Genomic DNA, 21,250 nt, shown 5'->3' with positions numbered 1-21,250 from the left:
CCTTCCTTTTCTCCTCAGCAGAAATGAAATACTTCACCATCAATTTTAATGGTAGGAAGAGAAAAAAAATTAGAGAAGTATAGAATCTTCCTACTAAAGCATAAAAATGTCTACCTCTGTGAATTTATGATTGTGAATTCCAGTAGTCATAGCTTGCAGCTAAGTAGCTTGTGTTTTAGAAGAAATTTTAAGATGCCAGTGTCTCATATAATTTCATATATATTTTTCTTTATAAGTAAAATAAAATCTGAGGTTTTAATCTATCACCCACTGGAAGCTTGGAGTCACAAATGTGCTAAATTTACCAGCAGAGATAGAGACAACCATGCCCTGGTTAAACCGCAGCCATAACAATGACTGATAAATAGGGAAGTTTGGTCAATCTTGACTTTCCACAAGGGCAATGGTAGAACTGTTCAAACTTTCAGCCACTTGTGAAACAAAATATTGAATGTTTGTAAATATTAAAATTAAATAACCTTTAAATGTAAGGTGTATTTTAATCACTGAGTACCTAATCTCTGCCATTATCTCACTAATGCTTTCCACTGAAGCTAAATTTGTGCACTATCCAATATTGCCGTGCATATTCCAGATCCCAAGCCTTGGTTCATGTCAAGTGTCCTTTCCATGAATACCCTGCTTTCTCCATACAATCCACAGCCTACAAACATGGCCCTCACCGATGGGTACTCTTCCTTCATACGCTTCCATTGTGATCACTACGACCCCTGAAGTCTGTTTTGTGTTTAGTAAAATGTTTTCTGTATTACTTTAGAGATTTGCATATCTGTTTCCATATCATTGAACATTCCAATCATAGAATTTCAACTTCCTAAGCTGTATCTTATATGTCTTTATGCCCCACATTTTATACAGAGTGGAAACACATTCAGCACACATTGAATTGGCAATGATGAATGAAGAAAACAGATTTCTGTATTACATTGCTGATGGATATGCATCAGTTAAATGTCTAATTATTTTTGCTTTCTATACAGACAAAAATTTATGGAAGATGCATTATCTTCATAAAGTCATTTGAGAAAATTCAGAATGTGAAATATAGATAGCATGTAATATACTAAATATTAAAATACTTAAATATAAATTGTGTAGATAACATAAAGAATTTTGCAAGTACGTAAATCACCACAATCAGGCAGTTGAAGAGAAGACTTATTACTGCCAACATGTTTAGTGCCTTCATTTAGAAAATGGTCAACAAAACTTTTAGATATATTTAAATCTCTTAGTACTCATATTCCTTTGAATAAACAGATCCTCCAATGAAATAGGAGTACCTTAAGGCCAGGTACCATATGTGGTTAAATAGGTAGATATTTCAAATTTGTACATTCACGAGCATCTCTGGGGCAACTTGTCACAAAACTTATGCCTGGGACCCACTGCCCTGGATTCTAATTCAGTAGGTCGAAGATGTGAGTAGATTTGCATGGTAATGAGCACTTTACATCATTTAGTTATTAAGTGGTCCATGTGTTCTACTAGAGAAACACTGGGAGCCCTACCTGTTTTCTGTAAAATAATAAATGTTAAATGAATAAATGAAAAACTGAACAAATTAGAAAAAGAACCAAAAGTAGACCAAGTGTGGTGGCTCATGCCTGTAATCCCAGCACTTTGGGAGGCCAAGATGGGTGGATTATTTGAGGCCAGGAGTTCAAGACCAGCCTGGCCAACATGGTGAAACCCCAATTCTACTAAAAATACAAAAAATAGCTGGGCATGATGGTATGCACCTGTAGTCCCAGCTACTCAGGAGGCGGACGCAGGGGAATCACTTGAACCCAAGAGGCAGAGGTTGCAGTGAGCAGAGATCACACCACTGTACTCCAGCCTGGGTGACAGAATGAGGCTCTGTCTAAAGAAAGAAAGAAAGAAAGAAAGAGAGAGAGAGAGAGAGAGAGAGAGAGAGAGAGAAAGAAAGAGAGAAAGAAAGAAAGAAAGAAAGAAAGAAAGAAAGAAAGAAAGAAAGAAAGAAAGAAAGAAAGAAAGAAAGAAAGAAAGAAAATAAGCAGAAGTATGCATGTGTAGTTTAGACATAGAAGGAACCTTACCATTTTCTCTCATAAATATGTGTGTCTACCTTGGCGGTTTCTGTAAGAATTTAAATGTGCAGGCTTGTTTATTTGTTCTAGCCTGTTAGGCATTTTTATTTTGCAGTCTTCTATGGTATTATCTAATAAACAAAATGTGTACAACATTTTCATCTTGGATTCTTTTCAGTGGGTAAAAATGCAAGAAGACATTTTGGAGGATCTACTGCTGTACGAATATTATTAGTCAGGAGGCATAAACATATGGTAGGCTAGTGACTCAAGCTCAACAAGTAATGTTTATAATCATAGACACATTTTCAATGTTATGAACTTGTGTACAGCAGAGAGTAATTCCCAGTTACAAGCCCCTACATATCAAGGTGATTGGGAAACAGTAGTCAGAGGTAATTTGCAGGCAATCGGGCACCTACAATTGTTTACCAGCGAAGTAATAAGAAACAAAACAAAATGATACACAGGTAATCACATCCTGTTGATTCAACCCAGCATCACAAGAGAATAAGAGGCAACAATTCAAGTTAAAATTTTTGAAGTAAACATTGCCAGTGAAGTCTTTCTGACAAACATTCAGAATATGCCGTAACCATTTACCTAGGATGTATTGAAAAGAGGAGCTTTTTCTTTATTTTTAAACAAATGAGCAATGCAGTAATTTATGGAAATTAATTTCGCTGCTCTGTATTTTTGGCTTTAAAAATGTACTAAATGAAAAGGCTACACAGTGTTCCCTTAGTAAGACTTTATCAAAGACAAGAGTAAATTATTTTGCAATTACTAGATACATGGACTCATGAGAGAAATGGCCAACCAAACAAATAAAACATATTTTCTTACTTGGACTATGTATATATAATTTATTATACCTTTATCCATTGGCTTAGCTTTTACAATTGAGTAAAATGCACTTCACTTTTGTATATTATGTGCCTATGTGATCCCCATACACATATATTTGTTGACATGACATGATGAAGATAAAAGTGTGAAGAAATGCATGGAAATATAATGGCAGGACTTTGCCTTTTTAATTGTTGTCTATTCAGCATATGGTCTTGAACCACTTGCCCATAAATAAAACTGAATATTTGTGTCCGACCCCCTTAGAGTTCATAAGTTAAATTCCTAACCCCAGATAGGATGGTATTTGCAGATGAGGCCTTTGGAATGTAGGTAGGCTTATATTTGGTCATGAGGAAGAGACCTTCATGATGAAAATAGTGGCTTAAAAAAATTAAGAAAAAAAAAAAAAAGAGATTCCCCATCCTCTTCTCAGTGCTTGCAAAGAACAAAGCCCATGTGAGGACACTAAGAAAGTGGCCATATGCAAGCCATGCAGAGACACCTCACCAGGAATAAAATCATCCGGTACCTCGATCTTGGACTTTCTAGCTTCTGAAAGTGTGAGAAATAAATCTCTGTTTTTAAAACCACCGAGCTTATGGTATTTTGTTCTGGCAGTCTGAGCAGATTAATACAATAGTCTATTGGAGATATGTGTAAGCCAGTCCCACTTCAGATTACTAAATCAAAATTTCTGGGGACTGAATACAAGCAATTTGATCATTGAGGAAACTTCAGGATAATTTTAAACAGAAGTTTGAAAACCAATAGCAATATTCTAAAAATTAGAGTGACAAAATAATTGATCGTCCAAACTGCCACGCTGTTTTAAATGAAAGGGAGCATTGGAAAAGTTAAGCTAGGGCAAGGAAGTCTGAACATTTCCTGAGAATATCATTACGTATGATCATTTTGCCTGTATAGCTTCACATTTAACCCATTTTTTATTAAAACGATCATTCTGCTTGATGTTTTCACTATGTTCAAATGTAGCTTCATGCATAAAATTTGGGTGGGGGGGAATCAATGTATATATCTGTGTGGTGAGGGTGTAGGTGTATGTTTACTCATAATATATATTTTATTCTATTAACAAAAGACAGCTATTATGCTAAGCATTGAGAATGGAACATAGGTTGTGAATTACTCTTGAATTTAATTAATTCTTTTTATCACAATATTGGTAAGATATAAATGTTTGCCATTTTCCCCTAACTTATTTCAACATTGTTCACAATTTCAGGTAAATTCATTATACAATCCGGAAACCACACTTATTTGTGTTTACCCGAATGAGTTGAAAATTTGGGTTTATACAAAAACCCATATGTAGATATTTATGCAGTTTTCTTCCTAATCACTGAAACTCGGAGCAAGTAGATGGCCTTCAGTAAGTGAGTAAATAAAATAAATTGTGATCCATCCAGATAATGGAATATTAGTCAGAGTTAAAAGGAAATGAGCTACCACGCTGTGAAAAGACATAAAGAAACCTTAAATGCATATGACTAAGTGAAAGAAACCAATCCGAAAGGCTAACTGCATGATTCCAATTGCATGATATTTGGAATAGGCAAAACTATGAAGGCAGTAAAAAGATTAGTGGTTGCCAGGGGCTGGGGTAGGGGAGGGATAAATGATAGAGAAGAGACAATTTTTAGAGCAGTAAAACTATTTTGATACTACGAAGTAGTTTAATGTCATCATAGCTGTCAAAACCCATAGAATATAAAACACCAAGTGTAAACCCTATTGTAAAATCTGGACTTTGGATCGTAAAGATGTGTCGATGTAGGTTCATCAATGGTAGCAAATGTACCATTCTGGTATGGAAAGCTGTTAGTAGGGAGGCTGTGCTCATGGAGGAGGTAAAGGGTATACGGGAATTCTTTGTACTTTCTGCTCAATTTTACTGTGAAAGGACCTCAGACTGCTCTAAATAGAGTCTATTTAAAAGGAAAAATAAGAAGTTACTGTGTATCAGTTGTACTTTAGGTTATCCCAGAAAATGCATCTGGGCTCCAGGTTAGAAAGTGATCATCCTTTACTGAAATCATGTTGCTATGGCAATTTGACTGTAACACTTTCTGATTATCTATATGTCTCCAGCAGGGGTCATAGTTAAGCACATGCAGTTGGGCCATCCTCAAGAGAGTTGTGATTTGTTTGTTTGTTTGTTTGTTTTTTGTTTTGTTTTGTGATGGAGTCTCTGTCACCCAGGGTGGAGTGTAGTGGTGCAATCTTGGCTCACTGCAACCTCCACCTCCCAAGCAGTTCAAGCAATTCTCTTGCCTCAGCCTCCCGACTAGCTGGGACTACAGGTGCCCGCCACCACGCCTGGCTAATTTTTTGTATTTTTAGTAGAGACAGGCTTTCACCATGTTAGCCAGGATGGTCTTGATCTCCTGACCTCGTGATCTGCCTACCTCGGCCTCCCAAAGTGCTGGGATTACAGGCCTGAGCCCCCGCGCCCAACCGAGAGTTGTGATTTTAAATTAATCCCGAGACAATCCTATCAGAGAAGTGTGGGTCCTTTTTGGATATGGTCTTTTCTATTCAGGAGCAAATTTGGCTGGCCAGTTTCTTCCCATTTCATCCTGGAAGTGGTTGTAGATACGTGTCATTCACTTCATAATACTTAGTTTTACCTTTACATATCTATTTTGCAAAACTCACTAATAATTTTATTGTAAACCTTTATCTTTGACAATAATCTCATATATCTCCCCACCAAAAACAAGTCCCATTTATAATTAATTCTCCTTAGGAAAGACAGCTTTACTTTTTTCAAGTAGTAGAAAACATAAATTTCTTTCATAAAACAATCTCATAAATTATTTGCTTGTTCATTTCTGTATCAATTCAGTTCCTACTAATGTAATTATCACATGATAAAACATTGTTTTTTTAATAAGAGTGCTTGAGGCTTTTTCATATGCATGAGTTAGATGAATCATTTATTATCATATTATTATAATTTATTTTGATAAGAATAATTTTCATTTCTATTTAGCTTCAGGAAAGTTTTTCTGAATTCCCTCAATTATATGTTCACAATATATGAAAGTTATGGGGTCTTCTCTTCTGATACCTGAGGCTCTCCTCTCAAAGTCATTATTACATAGCCAATCAATTCAATAAAAAAAGAAAACAGCGATTTACTTTTTTATGTTCAAAATAAGTGAAAAAACAAGTCATTGAATACTCCTTTCTGCTTTTAAAAGGCTATTTTATCATAAATATATAACTCCTTTCTTCTCATAAATGAAAATATTGTCCGTAAAAGTATTTGGTAAAGGCTATAGGTAACAGTTATAATCGACAACATCTTAAGAATTGTACTGTAACTAATCAGGTGCGAGTTTGATTGAAAGTCATTGGTGTATTTATTAAAGATGACATGATTAAAATATTTTTAATGAAAATACATTTATGAAAAAATGACTTATATTTAAAGGATCGAATATGTTTATATTTTATAATTATATGCATATATAGATGGACATATAAATACATATGTACATATAAATATACATATATTTATACACATGTTTATAATCTATCTTATGGACATGAGGACAATATTCTATGTTATGGCATAGTTAATATCCCCTGAGTAAGCGTTATCCTCCAGAAAATGTGTTTTTAGCTTTAAAATGTAAGACTCCATTAACAGAGCTATTTAATTGATGTATGTTGAGGTGGGTGTTTATGTATGCATAATCACAAATGGTATTTAATAGTTTTAATTTATTTATTCAACCCAAGGGTTCATCATGCAAAAGTGTGTTAAACGTCCCTCTTTGCACTACTGTGATAAAAAATGTGGTTTTTTCCATATGATTTATACAATAAACCTTATCAGTTTCTTTATTTTGCCTAAATACTTAGATCTAGTTCTCCTTAAAGTTGTTTTCTAACAAAAATAGTGAGTTTCTTAGTCTTTGATACATGTTAAGATGCCTCCTGCCTACAATCTCTGTTTAAGTGTCCAAACTCCTCAAATGTTTTCCATCATTAAACATTGATAACTCTGCCAGGAAGCTATGTAAATTGTTCTATAAAGAGGAGAATTAGCCTCTGCTTAAATCAATATGACCATCTTAGTTGACACTTCTGAGGAGCTCAAGTTGTAAAACGTTCAGCACACTAGCACTAGGAATAGGGTGTCAGGACTGCCCTTGAGGGACCATGTACTTTTTTTGTTGGTTTTTTTTTTTTTTTTTTTGAGATGGAGTCTCGCTCTGTCGCCCAGGCTGGAGTGCAGTGGCATGATCTCTGCTCACTGCAACCTCGTCTTCCGGGTTCAAGCTATTCTCCTGCCTCAGACTCCTGAGTAGCTGAGATTACAGGCATATGCCACCACACCTGGATAATTTTTTTGTATTTTTAGCAGAGACAGGTTCCATCATATAGGCCAGGCTGGTCTCAAACTCCTGACCTTGTGACGCGCCCACCTCGGCCTCCCAAAGTACTGAGATTACAGGCATGAGCCACCATGTCAGGGCCAAGGGACCATCTATTTAAGGAATGCAGAGAGATAGGCATCTTAATTTACTTAATAGGATGTTTGAGGCATGGGATAATAAGTAAATTTTTCAAAGAGACAGTATTCATGCTTTGGTAAGGTATTGTTTTTCTCAGACGTGTGGCTTTATCCCCAAATTATGCTATTTTAAAAGACATTTCTTAAAATATGTATGTATGTTTGTCGATACCTGTTTATTATATAGCTCATACTGTTTATTAAAACATATCTATTCCAGGAGTTATTAGAACGGCCTTACATAACATGGACAGAGAAGCCAGAGAACATTACTCGGTGGTCATTCAAGCCAAAGACATGGCTGGGCAAGTTGGAGGGCTTTCGGGGTCTACAACAGTCAACATCACCTTAACCGATGTCAATGACAACCCACCGCGCTTTCCTCAAAGTACGTATTTGTTTTCCATGATTTGAATTTATCATTATCTTTTTATGTAAAGATGAAATACTTGAAAAATGTTATGTTACTGTTTCCTTAAGTAGAATTGTTCTGTTTTTGTGCTATATGGCCACTGTTCTTCATGTAAGGCTCATGAAAAACACTCCAGCTATTGTCTTCTGAACCTAGGAAATAACTGGGAACATGTTCAGAGTGGGAGTTTAACTTGGCATCAAGTTAAGTATTAAAAATGATGTGGTGTTACTAAAAACTGGCACCTTGCCTTTGCCACCATAGCTGTGTATTCTTAAAGTATTCATGGGGATGTTGAAAATGTATTTTAATGTGGACATTCTTCTCATGCAACCTTATTCCACATATACTTTCTGTGACTGAAATTAAAAAAAAAAAAAACCTCTTCATGTTATGAATGAACGCTCAATTAAGACTCATGCATGCAAGCACACACATGCACACACACACATGTGCACACACACACACACGCATTATCCAAAAGCAAGTTGCAGCTAATATGATAAGATGGGGTCTCAGAGTAAAATATAAGACTTGAAAACAGAAAGCATAATTCAGTACGCAATTTGGGGAGAGAGGAGAGATATGAATCCTGTAGGTTTGGAGGGAGATCGTATTTATGACATGTTCCAAATGTAAAGGATATAATTATAATATATTTGAGTATTTTAAAAATGGAAGATACTATAGATAACATTTTATACGGCAGTCACTAATAATCAGAAATATCCTACAGAGGACTTGTCTCTTATGTTCATCTTACAAATGATGTTTAAAAACTGTAATAAATTAGATGCTTTGATATGTCATAAAGGCTCTTCTCAAGTCAGCGTGAAACACCTTTCTCAGCTTTATCTCTTGTCTCTTAATAGCATTTGCAGTACACCTCAGGCCTAGACACAATGGAATACTGCCTCCTCCTAAAATATAACACTTTGTACATCCTTACTTCAACTAAAGTTTTTCTTTATTCACAGCCCTTTGTGAAAATCCCTGTTACAAGCTTCTCTGAAATTCATGTTGCAGAATTAGAAGATACTCACTCCTTTTTCCCTCTTGCACAGCACTGCTGCATGCTTGTTCATGTTAGACTAATTTCTGCAGGTACATAGATCCCCTTCCACTTATGAGATCCTATGATAGGAAGACATCGAATTGTTTTTGTAAATTTAGCTGTTCAGCCCAGTGAGTGCCCAGCATTGGATAATTGATTCTTAATGAGTTAATTAGTTGAATTTAAATACTCTGTCAAACTACCATTATTAAAAGATCATTATTAAATACATGCAAATCATAGTCACAGTTAAGTAAAAAATCATTTTAAAATATTGATGCCAGAGATAAGATAATGTTACTTGGTGCGTTCAAGTGGCCTTTGCTCTATGAAAAAAGTATAGATCGCAGATAAGTCCATATTTTATTGAGCCATAAAATATAATTAAATTTTAAAACATTTTACAGATTAGCATGAATCTTTGTATCAATGTTATCACTTAGTTCAAACAATATGCATATACACATATATCACCATGAGGTAAATGTTATTACTTCATAGATTGGTACAATTGAAGTTGAAGATTAAAAAAAGATAATAAGTGATAATGCAGACTCGGAAGAATATAAACTTTATTTTAATTTAGGATACCAACTCGCCTATCTTTTTTTCAAATAGATTCTACCGCCACTATTTTTAAGATGTACATTCATATTATAGCCTTAATAGACAGAAAACTCAGGTTGTACATCATAGGGTTCAGTAAATTCTGGTTTGTAGTACACATAGCATCTCCCACTCTCTCTTTTTCTCCATCTCTTCCTAAAATAATTATTAAATTTACAGGTTTGTTAAGACTGATTTTAGAGGTTTACAGAACATTTTAATTGTGATGGATATAAGGAATATTATTCGTATAGATGAATATAGATATATAATAGACATTTTTCCTAATTTTATTATTTTGATCAATAATATTGTTATTGTTGAAACATCAGTGTACAATGAAAATAATCACTTTACCTGACAGACAGAATAAGTGTATACTCTCTGAGTTAACTCATTGTGTCTAATGAGTTCTATCTTTCTTCAGTCAGTAACATTCCGGTAGAACGATTGACAGATATAAATCCTGCTGCATTTCAAGGTGTTCTTAGAGTTTTGAAAAGGAGGCACTACACATTCAGAAGCTTACACTTTGGGTTTCTTAAAAGATACTTTATCTTGCACTCCTTTTGAACAAAACAATGCTGCTTTTGCAAAAGTTTGGTGTCACCATAACGAAAGTAGCTTGTAGTGAAGTGCTCTTTAATTTATCCATAAATTGCAACTTATTAAATAAACAGCTATGTACCTAGTGGGGAAGTATTGTAAACTGCTTGGAGAAAAGAAATGATTTAAGGACATGTATTCACAAAATACCATGACATGCGCAAGTCTATACACAGTTCAAATTCTATAAAACTTATATCCTGTCATCAAATGGAACCAGTAGTTGAATTGTGTCTCTTAATGTGAGGTTTTTACAGTTGCCCTTTCTACTTCTTTCTCTCATCACCTGTCTGAAACAGTTATACTTCTTACAATTGACTCTTGTATAAACATCCCCCACTACAAATTTTGCAAAAAATATTCTCTCAAAGTGTTTTTTCCTCCATGGTTAATCTACCGTGCTTGAGAAAGTGACTAGGGTAGTTATATTGCATGGTAATTAGTTATCACTTTATCTTGAAGTAGATAGGCTTTGAGTAAGTGTTTGAGAGGTAGTAAATTAGAGCTAATAATTTGCTTTACAATGTCTCTACTCTAGAGAGTTACAAACTCAGTAGCTTAGGATACAAGTGAGATAAATGGCTTGAAGGAAACAGGTTGCTTGTCAGTATCAGGAATGTGAAAAAGGAATATAGAGACTGGATAATGCATGCCCAACTGCAAGGGTAGCTACTATTTGATTCAAATTCATGCTAACCTTTGGGCTATATGGTGTTGGAAAAGGAGCCACTGAAACAAAACAAAACAAAATAAAAAGACTCATAGTGAAAGAAAACAAATCAGCCCATCTATGACTTGAAATTCTACTCAAAGTACACAAATGATGTGCACTTCTCCTTCTAGAGAAAATCATCTATCTAAAGATATAAACTTCCCTAGTGTTAGTTCTTTTACTAAAGATCATCTGTCTTATTCTGCCATTTCCTATTCTGGATTTTAAAAACTGTATTCTGGGTTATGGTTGTTGCATAACTTATTCTTGGATAGATAAAAAGTCACAGACATTTACTATTCTGCACAAACCATATGCATGTAAAATTCAATACTTTACATGAAAGTTTACAAAACAAACCTTCTATATCCTACATGGAAGGAATTATATTGTTATATTGAGGATCGCTCTTGTAAGGTAAATAATCTAGTAACAGAAAGAAGCATAACACATGCCAAATAATCACAATGAATCAACCTTTAGGGCTTGATCCTCCAATACTACATTGCACCAACTGCAGCCACAAGTGAGCTTCAGTTTTTGGAAACTTGCTATCATTATGTTAGATTAATCTAACATAACTTTCTCCAGAACTTAAATGATAGCAAATTGCCAAGAACGTAAATTCACTTGTGACCGCAGTTGGTTTAGTGCCATGTAATACTGGAGGATCAAGCTCTAAAAGTTCAATAGATGGCAGTATTTCCCATAAAGTTAGTAAACATCACAATTGTTTAACTGGTTTGGACAATGTCTAATGTTAATGAAAAAGAAAATATTGCTGAAGATGTTGGCATTGATGTGATATTTTTAGGGGAGAGCTGTTGTTTTTTTTTATTTTCATTGTTATGAGAACACATATGAATTTATATAGTATTTTCATCATTAAAATTTTGTTTGAAACAAATTAAAAGAAAAAAAAAAGTTTCACCCGTGACCCATCAAAATGCGCAGGAATTTTTTTTTTTTTTTTTTTATTAATTATCAAAGAATTGGGGTCTTTCTAGCGTCTTTTGAAAATGATATCTGGGTCATTTTATTATGGTTGCAGGCATATCTTTTGAAACATTTTGAGCATTTCTTTAAAATGCCAGTATATATTTGATTTTGATAACTGTTCTTAATCACTTTAAAATAAGGTAAATTTTGCAGCTGCTTGGTTAGTGTTCTATATATGTAAATTTCATTCCAGTTTATTCCTTGTACCATTCCAATTTTCTATATCCTGATAGAATTTTTGTTTGTCTGTTACTGAGAGAGATGTTAAAGGCTTCCAAGATGATAGTGGAAGTTTCCATTTCTCTTTTTTTCCTCTAATTTTTCTTAGATGCAATTTGAAACCATGCTATTGGATGCACACAGATTGAAGGCTTTGATATCTTTCTCTTGATTAAAATTATTTTATTGTGAAATATATCTCTATAGTTCTAATAATGCTGCATACCTTAAAGTCTAATTTGTCTCCTATAGCTATTCCAGAGTTCTCTTTTTTTTCCTTCATATCTTTTTGGTTATGGTTTGCAGGTTATAACGCTTTCTATAATTTTACTTTCAAACTTTATTGTTCTTAATTTGTATTCTTAATTTATATATGTTTCTTGTGACCAATTAGCTAATATTTTTGTTGTTTAGTTTAAAATGACATTATAATTTCTCTTGCTTTTGTTGATTTACTACACTTATAATTACCTTAATTACTGACATAGTTTCATTTAGGTATATCATTTGCTATTTGTCTAATCTTTTCTTCTCTTTTTTCCCTTCTCTTACATTCTTTGAATTATTTAATTTCATTAATTTTGTCCTCCATTCACTTTTTAAAAATTTTACATTTTTACTTTTTCTATTTAAAAAACAATATAGATATTATTATTTATTTCACTCTACCTTAAATTATTTCATTGCTTGAAAATAGAACAACTTTAAAACTGTTCAATGTCATTAACCCTTTGTTGCTTTTTTTTCTATTTTTGTCATCTTATATATTCAGTCCTATATGAAATTGTCATTATTGCTGTTGTGTTATATAGCAAATAATTATTTTTTAAGTCAAGAATAATTTACCCCTCCTGGTACTATTTATTTCTCTTTGAATTTCTGTGTTTCATTCTAGAATTATTGTTTTCTAAAGGGAATTATAAATTTCCTAAAAATATTACGTTTTCCCATTTTTAGTGATAGACAACTGGCAATGAATTTTCTCAGCTTTTCTATATAAATTTACAATTTTGCCTTTATTTGTAGAGGGCATTTCCAATCAGAGTAGAATTTTAGTTTGAAAGATTTTCTCTGTTTCAATAATTATTAACATAATTTGCTGTTTACCATCTTGCTCATTGAAAAAAGCAACTGTAGAATTACTTTACTGTACATCAGTTTATTGTAGTTTAATGCATCTTTCTTCTCTTAAGATATTCTTTGTTGTATTTTGTTTTCAAAAGTTTAACCTACAATGTACCTAGGTATTTACTTTTTAAAAATCTGACTTATTGTTGTAAAGATTTTTTAAGCTATCTTTTGTTAGTTTTGAGAAACTCTTGGTCAGAATTTTTCCAAGTATTTCTTCAACCTCATTTTCTCACTTCTCTTCTACTAGTTCTACAAAGTATGTCAGCTAGGTATTTCAATTATATAATATTCATCTATTACTGTCTTTGCTGTATAATAATTATTATTCTACAGTTTTCTACATTCTTCTTTAACCTGGATATTTTATATTAACCTATGTTCTAGTACACCAATCCTTTCTTCTGTTTTTTATTCAGAAATTAAACCCATCTATTAAATATATTAAGTACACACTTCAACATTGACATTTTTGTTCTAAAATTTTCATTGGGTAGTAGATACAGATTATTAGTATCTGTTGAAATTCCCCACCCTTTTCTTTATTTAAACATATTAACCATACTTATTTCAAATCTTTTTTGTAGAATTCTAATATCATAATCATGCTTATGTCTCTTTTTTTAATTTTTTCTTTCTTAGTTTTAGCCAATGCTCATTTTTTATCATGCCTTTGAATTACTGATTGAACATTGCATAAAGGAGTTGCAGAGGTTCATGATTATGCAATCTTTCAAAGAGGAGCGAGTTATTTCTTGCAGACATATAGAGTGTGGATTACTTAAATCAGTTGGATTCTGTTAGCACTAGCTTATTTTATTTCTCTCCTTACTTCCGAGAAGTAGCTCTTACTCCTGAAATCTAGATCTTTCTTCATTTACTCTCCACTGGTCTCAAGTGTTTACCAATTTCTGACTCCCCAGTACCTCATGGCTGCTGAAATCTCTGCCTAGCGCCTTTGCCTTCCAGATATGCTTTCTCTTGGTTTCTCAGCGCCTCTACACATGTCAAAGTAGTGGGTATGTCTACAATTACCACAAGAAAAATTGCATGTTTTTTTCCTCACTTTCCTGAGGTTTCTTCTTCTCTGTGCTTTTGTCCTCAATTTCTCAGCCCCTGTGCCAGCTCTGAACTCTAACCTGCCTCCAAAAGCTCCACAATTTCTGCTTGGACTCTTTCCCCTAGCACTACATACTTTAAAATGCCCTCAGTGTATTTGCATATAAAATTTGTTTTGTTATGGTTTCTTTCTCTCAAGAATCATACTTCATCCAGAGTTCCCTACATTAATTGCTCTTCAATGCCTTAAAACAGTCATTTTCTGTTTACTGTGCAGCTTTTATAGTTGTTTTATATGGCAGAGTTAGATATACCACTCCATCATATCCAGATTTGAAAGATCATTCCACTTAAGTTTAAATGGAAGGATTATGGAAGATAATTAGATGTATTCTGTATCAATTTGATATTCTATTTGGCTAGATTGAAAGGATGAACTCTAAAATAAAGCTGAAATTATTAAATTAACTTTAAATGAGTAATATTATTATTTTATTTTCATTTAGACTTCATAAAAACACAATATTTTTATCTTACATCATGGTATTTAGTTTATAAAGACAATTGAGAATTAATTTATTTTATATTATATTAAATAAGACACATACACCTGTAGATCATATTCTTTCTGACAAAGTAATTGCTATAAATAAATAATAGTATTACATTCTGATTTTAAAGTTGAATATTTTGAAATTATAAGGAATTGTCTGTTTAGAAATGTACTAGTCGTGACATTTCAATGGTATTATGGTTTGTTTTTAATCTATGTAGTTGTGTACCATAACAAAGTTACAGAATAATTCCTTTTCCTTTACGCAATATTTTGTTTAGGTAGAAATCAAATCATTTCTTGGAAATGATTTGATTCTTATAATTAGGCATTACAAATCAATTTTTACACCTTCAAAGAATGCTTAAAAAGTGTACTGTTTCAATTAAAATTTCTAACAGTCTTTCTTCAAGCATTTATGTGTTATTTATGATTAAGAATGAGAGAAAACAAAGTGTTCCACTATAGTATTACTTGGAAGAAAAAAAAAACATTCTGTAGAATAATCAGCTTTCCCATAGTGCATGTTGACACATAGAAACAGAATATATTGGGTTAAACAATTTTAAAGATGTTTCTGAGAACAGTAAAGATTCTGATAGAGGAAAATTGACCTTTTTATGTATGGCATTCAAATGGCAGTAGTGTGTAAATGTACTTGATTTATGTTTTAAAAATCATTGCACATAGAGCCAACCACAATGCTTAATAATCAATATTCAACATACGTCTCTTAAATGCAGGAAAATCTCAGAATACTTGTGTGTGTGTGTGTGTGTGTGTTTTAATTTGAAATTAGCATTCTCAGCATAAACTATATTTGCATAAACATTTAAAGTGGAGATTATAAAAACTCTCTGATTAATTTTATCAGGAAAGACAGGCAAACTGTAAGTCAGACATCATAGTTTCTAACCACTCACGTCAGTCAGTTTTCCCCGAGAAGCATCTCACTTTCTCAAGTAAATACTATAAAATAGTAAATAGTTCCAACAAATGTAATGATTAAATTTATTACAGCGTTTGTAGTATAGGGCCTTGGGGTAATCATAGGGAATGACTTATTAAGGAACTGACAAAATTACTGTAGTAAAGACACAAGGTCTTTTAAAAAGCAACTAGAATCAATGCTGTTCTGGAGGGAAAAAAAGTATATTAAAAGAGACAAGCCTCAGTGAGACAAATGCCTTTTTATTATTCCCATCATATCTTCCTTCCTTAAATGTACTTTACATAATCATTAGTATTTTATGATGCAGTCTAAGAAATTATGTGAAAGGATCACATATGGCATACAAAATTATGGTGCATCCAGATACAAAGCTATTACACAGTGAGATCTGTATTCCTAAATTGTGTAAAATTACGTAGTCTTAAAACCAGAATAAATTATTCTAGCACTACTTGAAGAAATTAAAAAGAAAAAAAAAAAACTTCTAATGAGTTAGAATATAATTTATAAATTATTCACATATATTTGAAATACAAAAAAGATTGTATTGATATAATGTAAACAATTCGGTGCCTAAAGTTGAAAAATGCACATTGCTCTACCTCATGGCTCAGAAAATCTAAGCCTCACACACTGAAAATACAAGGAAAATTAGTATTTTGAAGATAATTATATATTTTTGTAGTAATATCATATTCCACTTTTTTATGATTTTGGTCAGATTTTCATCATAAATTCCCAGCATTTGTTGTATCTCTTCTTCATTTTCCTCATTCTGAAGAACAGCTGAATTACTAATTATTCTCATTTTGATTTTATTTTTTGTAGTTAAAAAATATATACAATAATATTTAGCCTTTTAACAATTCTAATGTGTGCATTTAAGTGACACTATGTATATTCATATTGTTGTGCAACCAACAGTACTACTCATCTACAGAACTCTTTTCGTCTTGCAAAAGTAAAACTTTGTACCCAGTGTTTAATGGGTACTTTCCCATTTTCCCTCTCCTGAGTCTCTGGTTATTCAGCTTTCTGTCTCTACAAATTTTACTGTTCTAGGTACTTTATATAAGTGAAATCATGCAATATTTGTCTCTCTGTGCCTGGCTAACTTCAGTAAACATAACGTTTCAAGGTTCATCCAGGCTGTAAGATGTATCAAATTTTAATTTCTTTTGTAATGATAATTAATATTTTATTTTATGTGTATACTGCATTTTATCAGTTCCTCTGTTGCTGCATGTTTGGAGTGATTCTACCTTTTGGCTGTCATGGGTAAGGTGGCTGTGAATATGGGTGTAAAAATATCTCTTTAACACCCCACTTTCAATGCTTTTAAGTATATATCCAGAAGTGGAATTGCTAGATCATATGGTAATTTTATGTTTATTTATTTATTTATTTATTTTTGAGATGGAGTTACACTCTTCTTCACCAGGCTAGAGTGCAATGGTGCAATCTCGGCTCACTGCATCCTCTGCCTCCTGGATTCAAGGGATTCTTCTGCCTCAGCCCCCTGATTAGCTGGGATTACAGGTGCCCACCACCATGCCCAGCTAATTTTTTTGTATTTTTAGTAGAGACAGGGTTTTACCATGTTGGCCAGGCTGATCTTGAACTCCTGACTGCAGATAATCCACCTGCCTCGGCCTCCCAAAGTGCTAGGATTATAGGCATGAGCCACCATGCCCTGCCATGTTTAATTTTTTAGAGGCCTCCATACTGTTCTCCATAATGGCTGTACCATTTCACTGCTCCACTAGCAGAGCACAAGAGTTCTAATTTCTCCACATCCTCACCAACACTAGTCATTGTCTTCTTTTTTTTTTTAATTTTAATTTTTTCATCTTCTTTGGAGAGATGTCTATTCCAGTTCTTTGCCCATTTAAAAGATTGGAATGTATGTGTGTGTGTGTGTGTTTTGCAGTGTTGACTTGTAAAATAGTCTGCATTTATTCATGTCTTTAATTTCTTTCCACAATATTTTGTCATTGTCAGTGCACACATTGTTAGATTTATTCCTAAATATTTTATCATTTTTATGCTATTATAAATGAAATTGCTTTATTTTCTTTTGCAATTATTCATTGTCGTGTAACTTTGCTGAATTATTTTATTAGTTCTAAAAGTTTGTGTGTGTGTGTATGTGGGTGTGTGTGTGTATTTGTGTAATCCCTACGGCTTTCTAAGTGTAAGATCATGTTATCTGTGAACAGAGATAATTGTATTACTTCCTTCCCTATTCAGATGCTTTTAATTTCTTTTTCTTGCCTTATTACTCTGGCTAGGATTTCCAGTATTATGTTGAATAAAAGTTCAAAAGGAAGCATCCTCTTTTGTTCCTGATCTTACAGTAAATGCATTTAATCTTTCACCATTTTAATATTAGTTGTGGGATTTTAACATATGGCTTTTATTATGTTGAAGAAGTTTCTTTTATTTATAGCACTGTTTTATGTTTTTTTAATCATAAAATGGAATTGAATTTTGTCAATTGCTTTTTCTGTAGAATTGACATGACCTGGTGATTTTTTTTTTCTTTATTCTGTTAATGGAAATGAAAATTAATTGATTTTCCTATGTTGAACTAAGCTTGCATTCCAGGAAAAAGAAATCCCAATTGCTCATGGTGTACATTCCTTTGATATTATGCTGAAATCAGTTTACTAGTATTTCATTAATAATTTTTGCATTACTATTCATAAGGAATATTGGTTTTTAATTTTCTATTCTTTCAGTGTCTTTGTCTATTTTTGGTTTCAGGAGAATACTGGTCTTATAAAATAAATTAGATAATTTTCCTTATTTTTTTTACTTTTTGCACGATTTTGAGAATTAGTGTTAATTCTTCTTTAAATGGTTAGTAGAGTTAAAACAGTACACCCATCTGTTGCAGGGCTTTTCTTCCTTGGGAAGTTTTTGGTTGCTTATTGACTCTCCTTATTAGTAGTATGTTTAATTATTTTAGTGATAAAACAACAAATTGCCTTTTTTCTATTTTGTCTTTTCCAATTTTTCATTAATAGTCACATATTAGTGTGTAGTTATAAATGACCCTTTGTTATAAATACAAATTTGGCATGTTATTTGCAAATTTTAGTAATTCTGTGAAGTTGGACAACCAGATTCTAAAATTATATTACCATTACTGTTTCTATTTGGCTTAAATAGCTAGAGTTTACTACAGATAACACATCTGTTCATTGTGGAATGTCCTTTGATACAGCCAACTTGAGTAATTTTTAATACTAAACATAATTATTTATCAGTTGTAAGTTTCATGGACATAAACAATTTTAGAGAAGTGAGGAGAGAAATTAATTTTGATGTCAAATTGATATTTTAAAAATATAATTATCATTTAGTTTTTTCGTTTCTTGTTTTTTATTTGTTTTGTTTTCAATATAGTTTATATCAGCAAAAGGGGAGTGTTATAAGAAGTTTAACCTTCATATTTGGTTCATTTAGTTTCCTATGTCCTTCTTTTGTTGCAAACTTTAAACAATTTATTCTTCTTTCATTGGCCTACATTTTAAATATTCTAAATAGTTTTGATTTACTTCTTCTTAAAAAGACACAAGACTGTAGATGCCCAGCATAAAGTTGGAGGTGACCATCATTTGAATATTTTAACAGAAACTCAGGATATGGTAGATGTGACTATTCATTTGGAAGCCATAAGTTTGTATGTTGATGTTGAAACCACAGGAACAAATGTACCTTTCTGGAGTGTGCGTATAAGGAATAGAAATGAGGTACCAAGTTACAGACAATACTCTCTTTTAAGAAAAAAGTAAAAGATAAGTCTGTAATGAAACTGAGATGTTAGCAAAGTAGTGATACAACCAGGTAAGGGCTGTGTCCTAAAACTCTAGAGAGGGCCTTTTTTATAGCTGTAGCCTAAGTAAATTCTCCTGCATGTGCATATGGAGATATGTAAAGTAAAATTCATTTGACTGTTTCTAAATTAGAAAAACGTAAGATTAGATAACTGGTAGCATATTATTAAAACAAATACTACATTCTAATTAATGAACTAGAACTATATACAACATCTTATTTACAACTCAAATTATGATTTTGAATAAAAAATACAAAAAAGATGAATATTAACTTAAAATCTAAATAACTATACTATTTGAATATATATTTGTGGAAATACATTACATTAATATTTTTAAGATATGTAAGAGGATGATCATGGTTCCGGGAGGATGAGCTGAGAATTTGTTTATAGCAAATGGCTGCCTTAGAAGCATCACCTATGCCTTCAGTAATGTTACTTTATAAAATGAGACCTGAAATAAATACACCAAAACATTAAGATTTGATAGCACACTTGTGTGTTTCATGACATTTTTCATTTTTTTCTGTTAGAAATATATCAAAGTATAAAGTCATAGAGAGAGAAATAACCAGCAATAAGGGTATAATAGAATCATGTTTTGTTTGTTTATTTTGGTTTTTAATTTTCCTCAACATAACTCACAGTGCCCCAGGATGACAAGAACAAAAAAAGAATCCATTTGAATTAGCAAATCACCTGCAACTACTGCAAAAGTGTGTATAGTTTATCTATGCCTATGTGGCAAAGCATTCCAATTTGGCAGATTAAAACAACTAATATTTATTATTTCACAATTTCTTTAGGTCAGGAATCTAGCTATGGTTTAGATGAGTGCCTTTGGTTCATGCTTATGAGATTCCAGTGTAGAAGTCAGCAGGGGCTGAGGTCTTGCCCAAAGGCTTACCTCAGTGGAAGTGGAGCTGGTTTCTGCTTCCAGCTTACTCACATGGCTATTGGCAGGCATCAGTCACTTGCTCTATGGGCTTCAAGAAAACGTGACAGATAGCTTGCCCCAGAGAGTGATACGAGAGGGAGTGAGAAAGTGTTCCCGTGATAGAAGCCACATTCCTTTTGTAATTTAGTCTTGTAAGAGACATCCTATTACTTTTGCTGAACTCATTCCATCATCAGTGAGCCACTATATATAGCCAACACTGTCAGTGATACAAGAGGGAGTGAGAAAGTGTTCCTGTGATAGAAACCACAGTCTTTTTGTAACCTAGTCTTGTAAGAGGCATCTGATTACTTTTGCTGAACTCACTTCATCATAAGTGAGCCAACATTCATATCTAGCCAACATACAAGAGGAAATGATTACTCAAGGACATGAACAGCAGGAGGCATAAAAAAATGGGGCCACCTTGAAGGCTGCCTACTAAAAGTTGACTCATAATGAACAAATTATAATTATCAACTCAATGGAGAGCGTGCAAAATATTAATCTGAATGTACTTCATTTTGTTTAATGGGACATAGTGAATGGGGAAGTTACTATTCTTGCAATTCTTAAAATGTATCAAGAATTATCACGGTTTTTTTCCCATAAACATAATCTTCCTGTACCAGGAATCTGTTTCATATTTTAAGACTCAGCCTGAATGTTTTCTGGGCCATGAGTTTTTTGTGACCC

The 21,250-nt window shown here is 32.9% G+C and overlaps 1 protein-coding gene across 10 annotated transcripts in view; it reads left to right on the top strand.

Annotated features, from left to right (window-relative positions):
- The window catches only part of CDH18 (cadherin 18), a 1,104,333-nt gene that overhangs the window by 953,187 nt on the left and 129,896 nt on the right, over nucleotides 1–21,250 (top strand). For all 10 annotated transcript variants that reach the window (XM_017959458.3, XM_017959453.3, XM_021940114.2 and 7 more), the window contains one exon: nucleotides 7,691–7,858. In XM_017959458.3, coding sequence (XP_017814947.2) covers nucleotides 7,691–7,858 — 168 coding nt within the window. The remainder of the gene's footprint in view (nucleotides 1–7,690; nucleotides 7,859–21,250) is intronic.

This window comes from Papio anubis, chromosome 5 (assembly GCF_008728515.1).
Source record: "Papio anubis isolate 15944 chromosome 5, Panubis1.0, whole genome shotgun sequence".
Lineage (NCBI taxonomy): Eukaryota > Metazoa > Chordata > Mammalia > Primates > Cercopithecidae > Papio > Papio anubis.
This window is presented reverse-complemented; position numbering and strand designations above follow the sequence as displayed.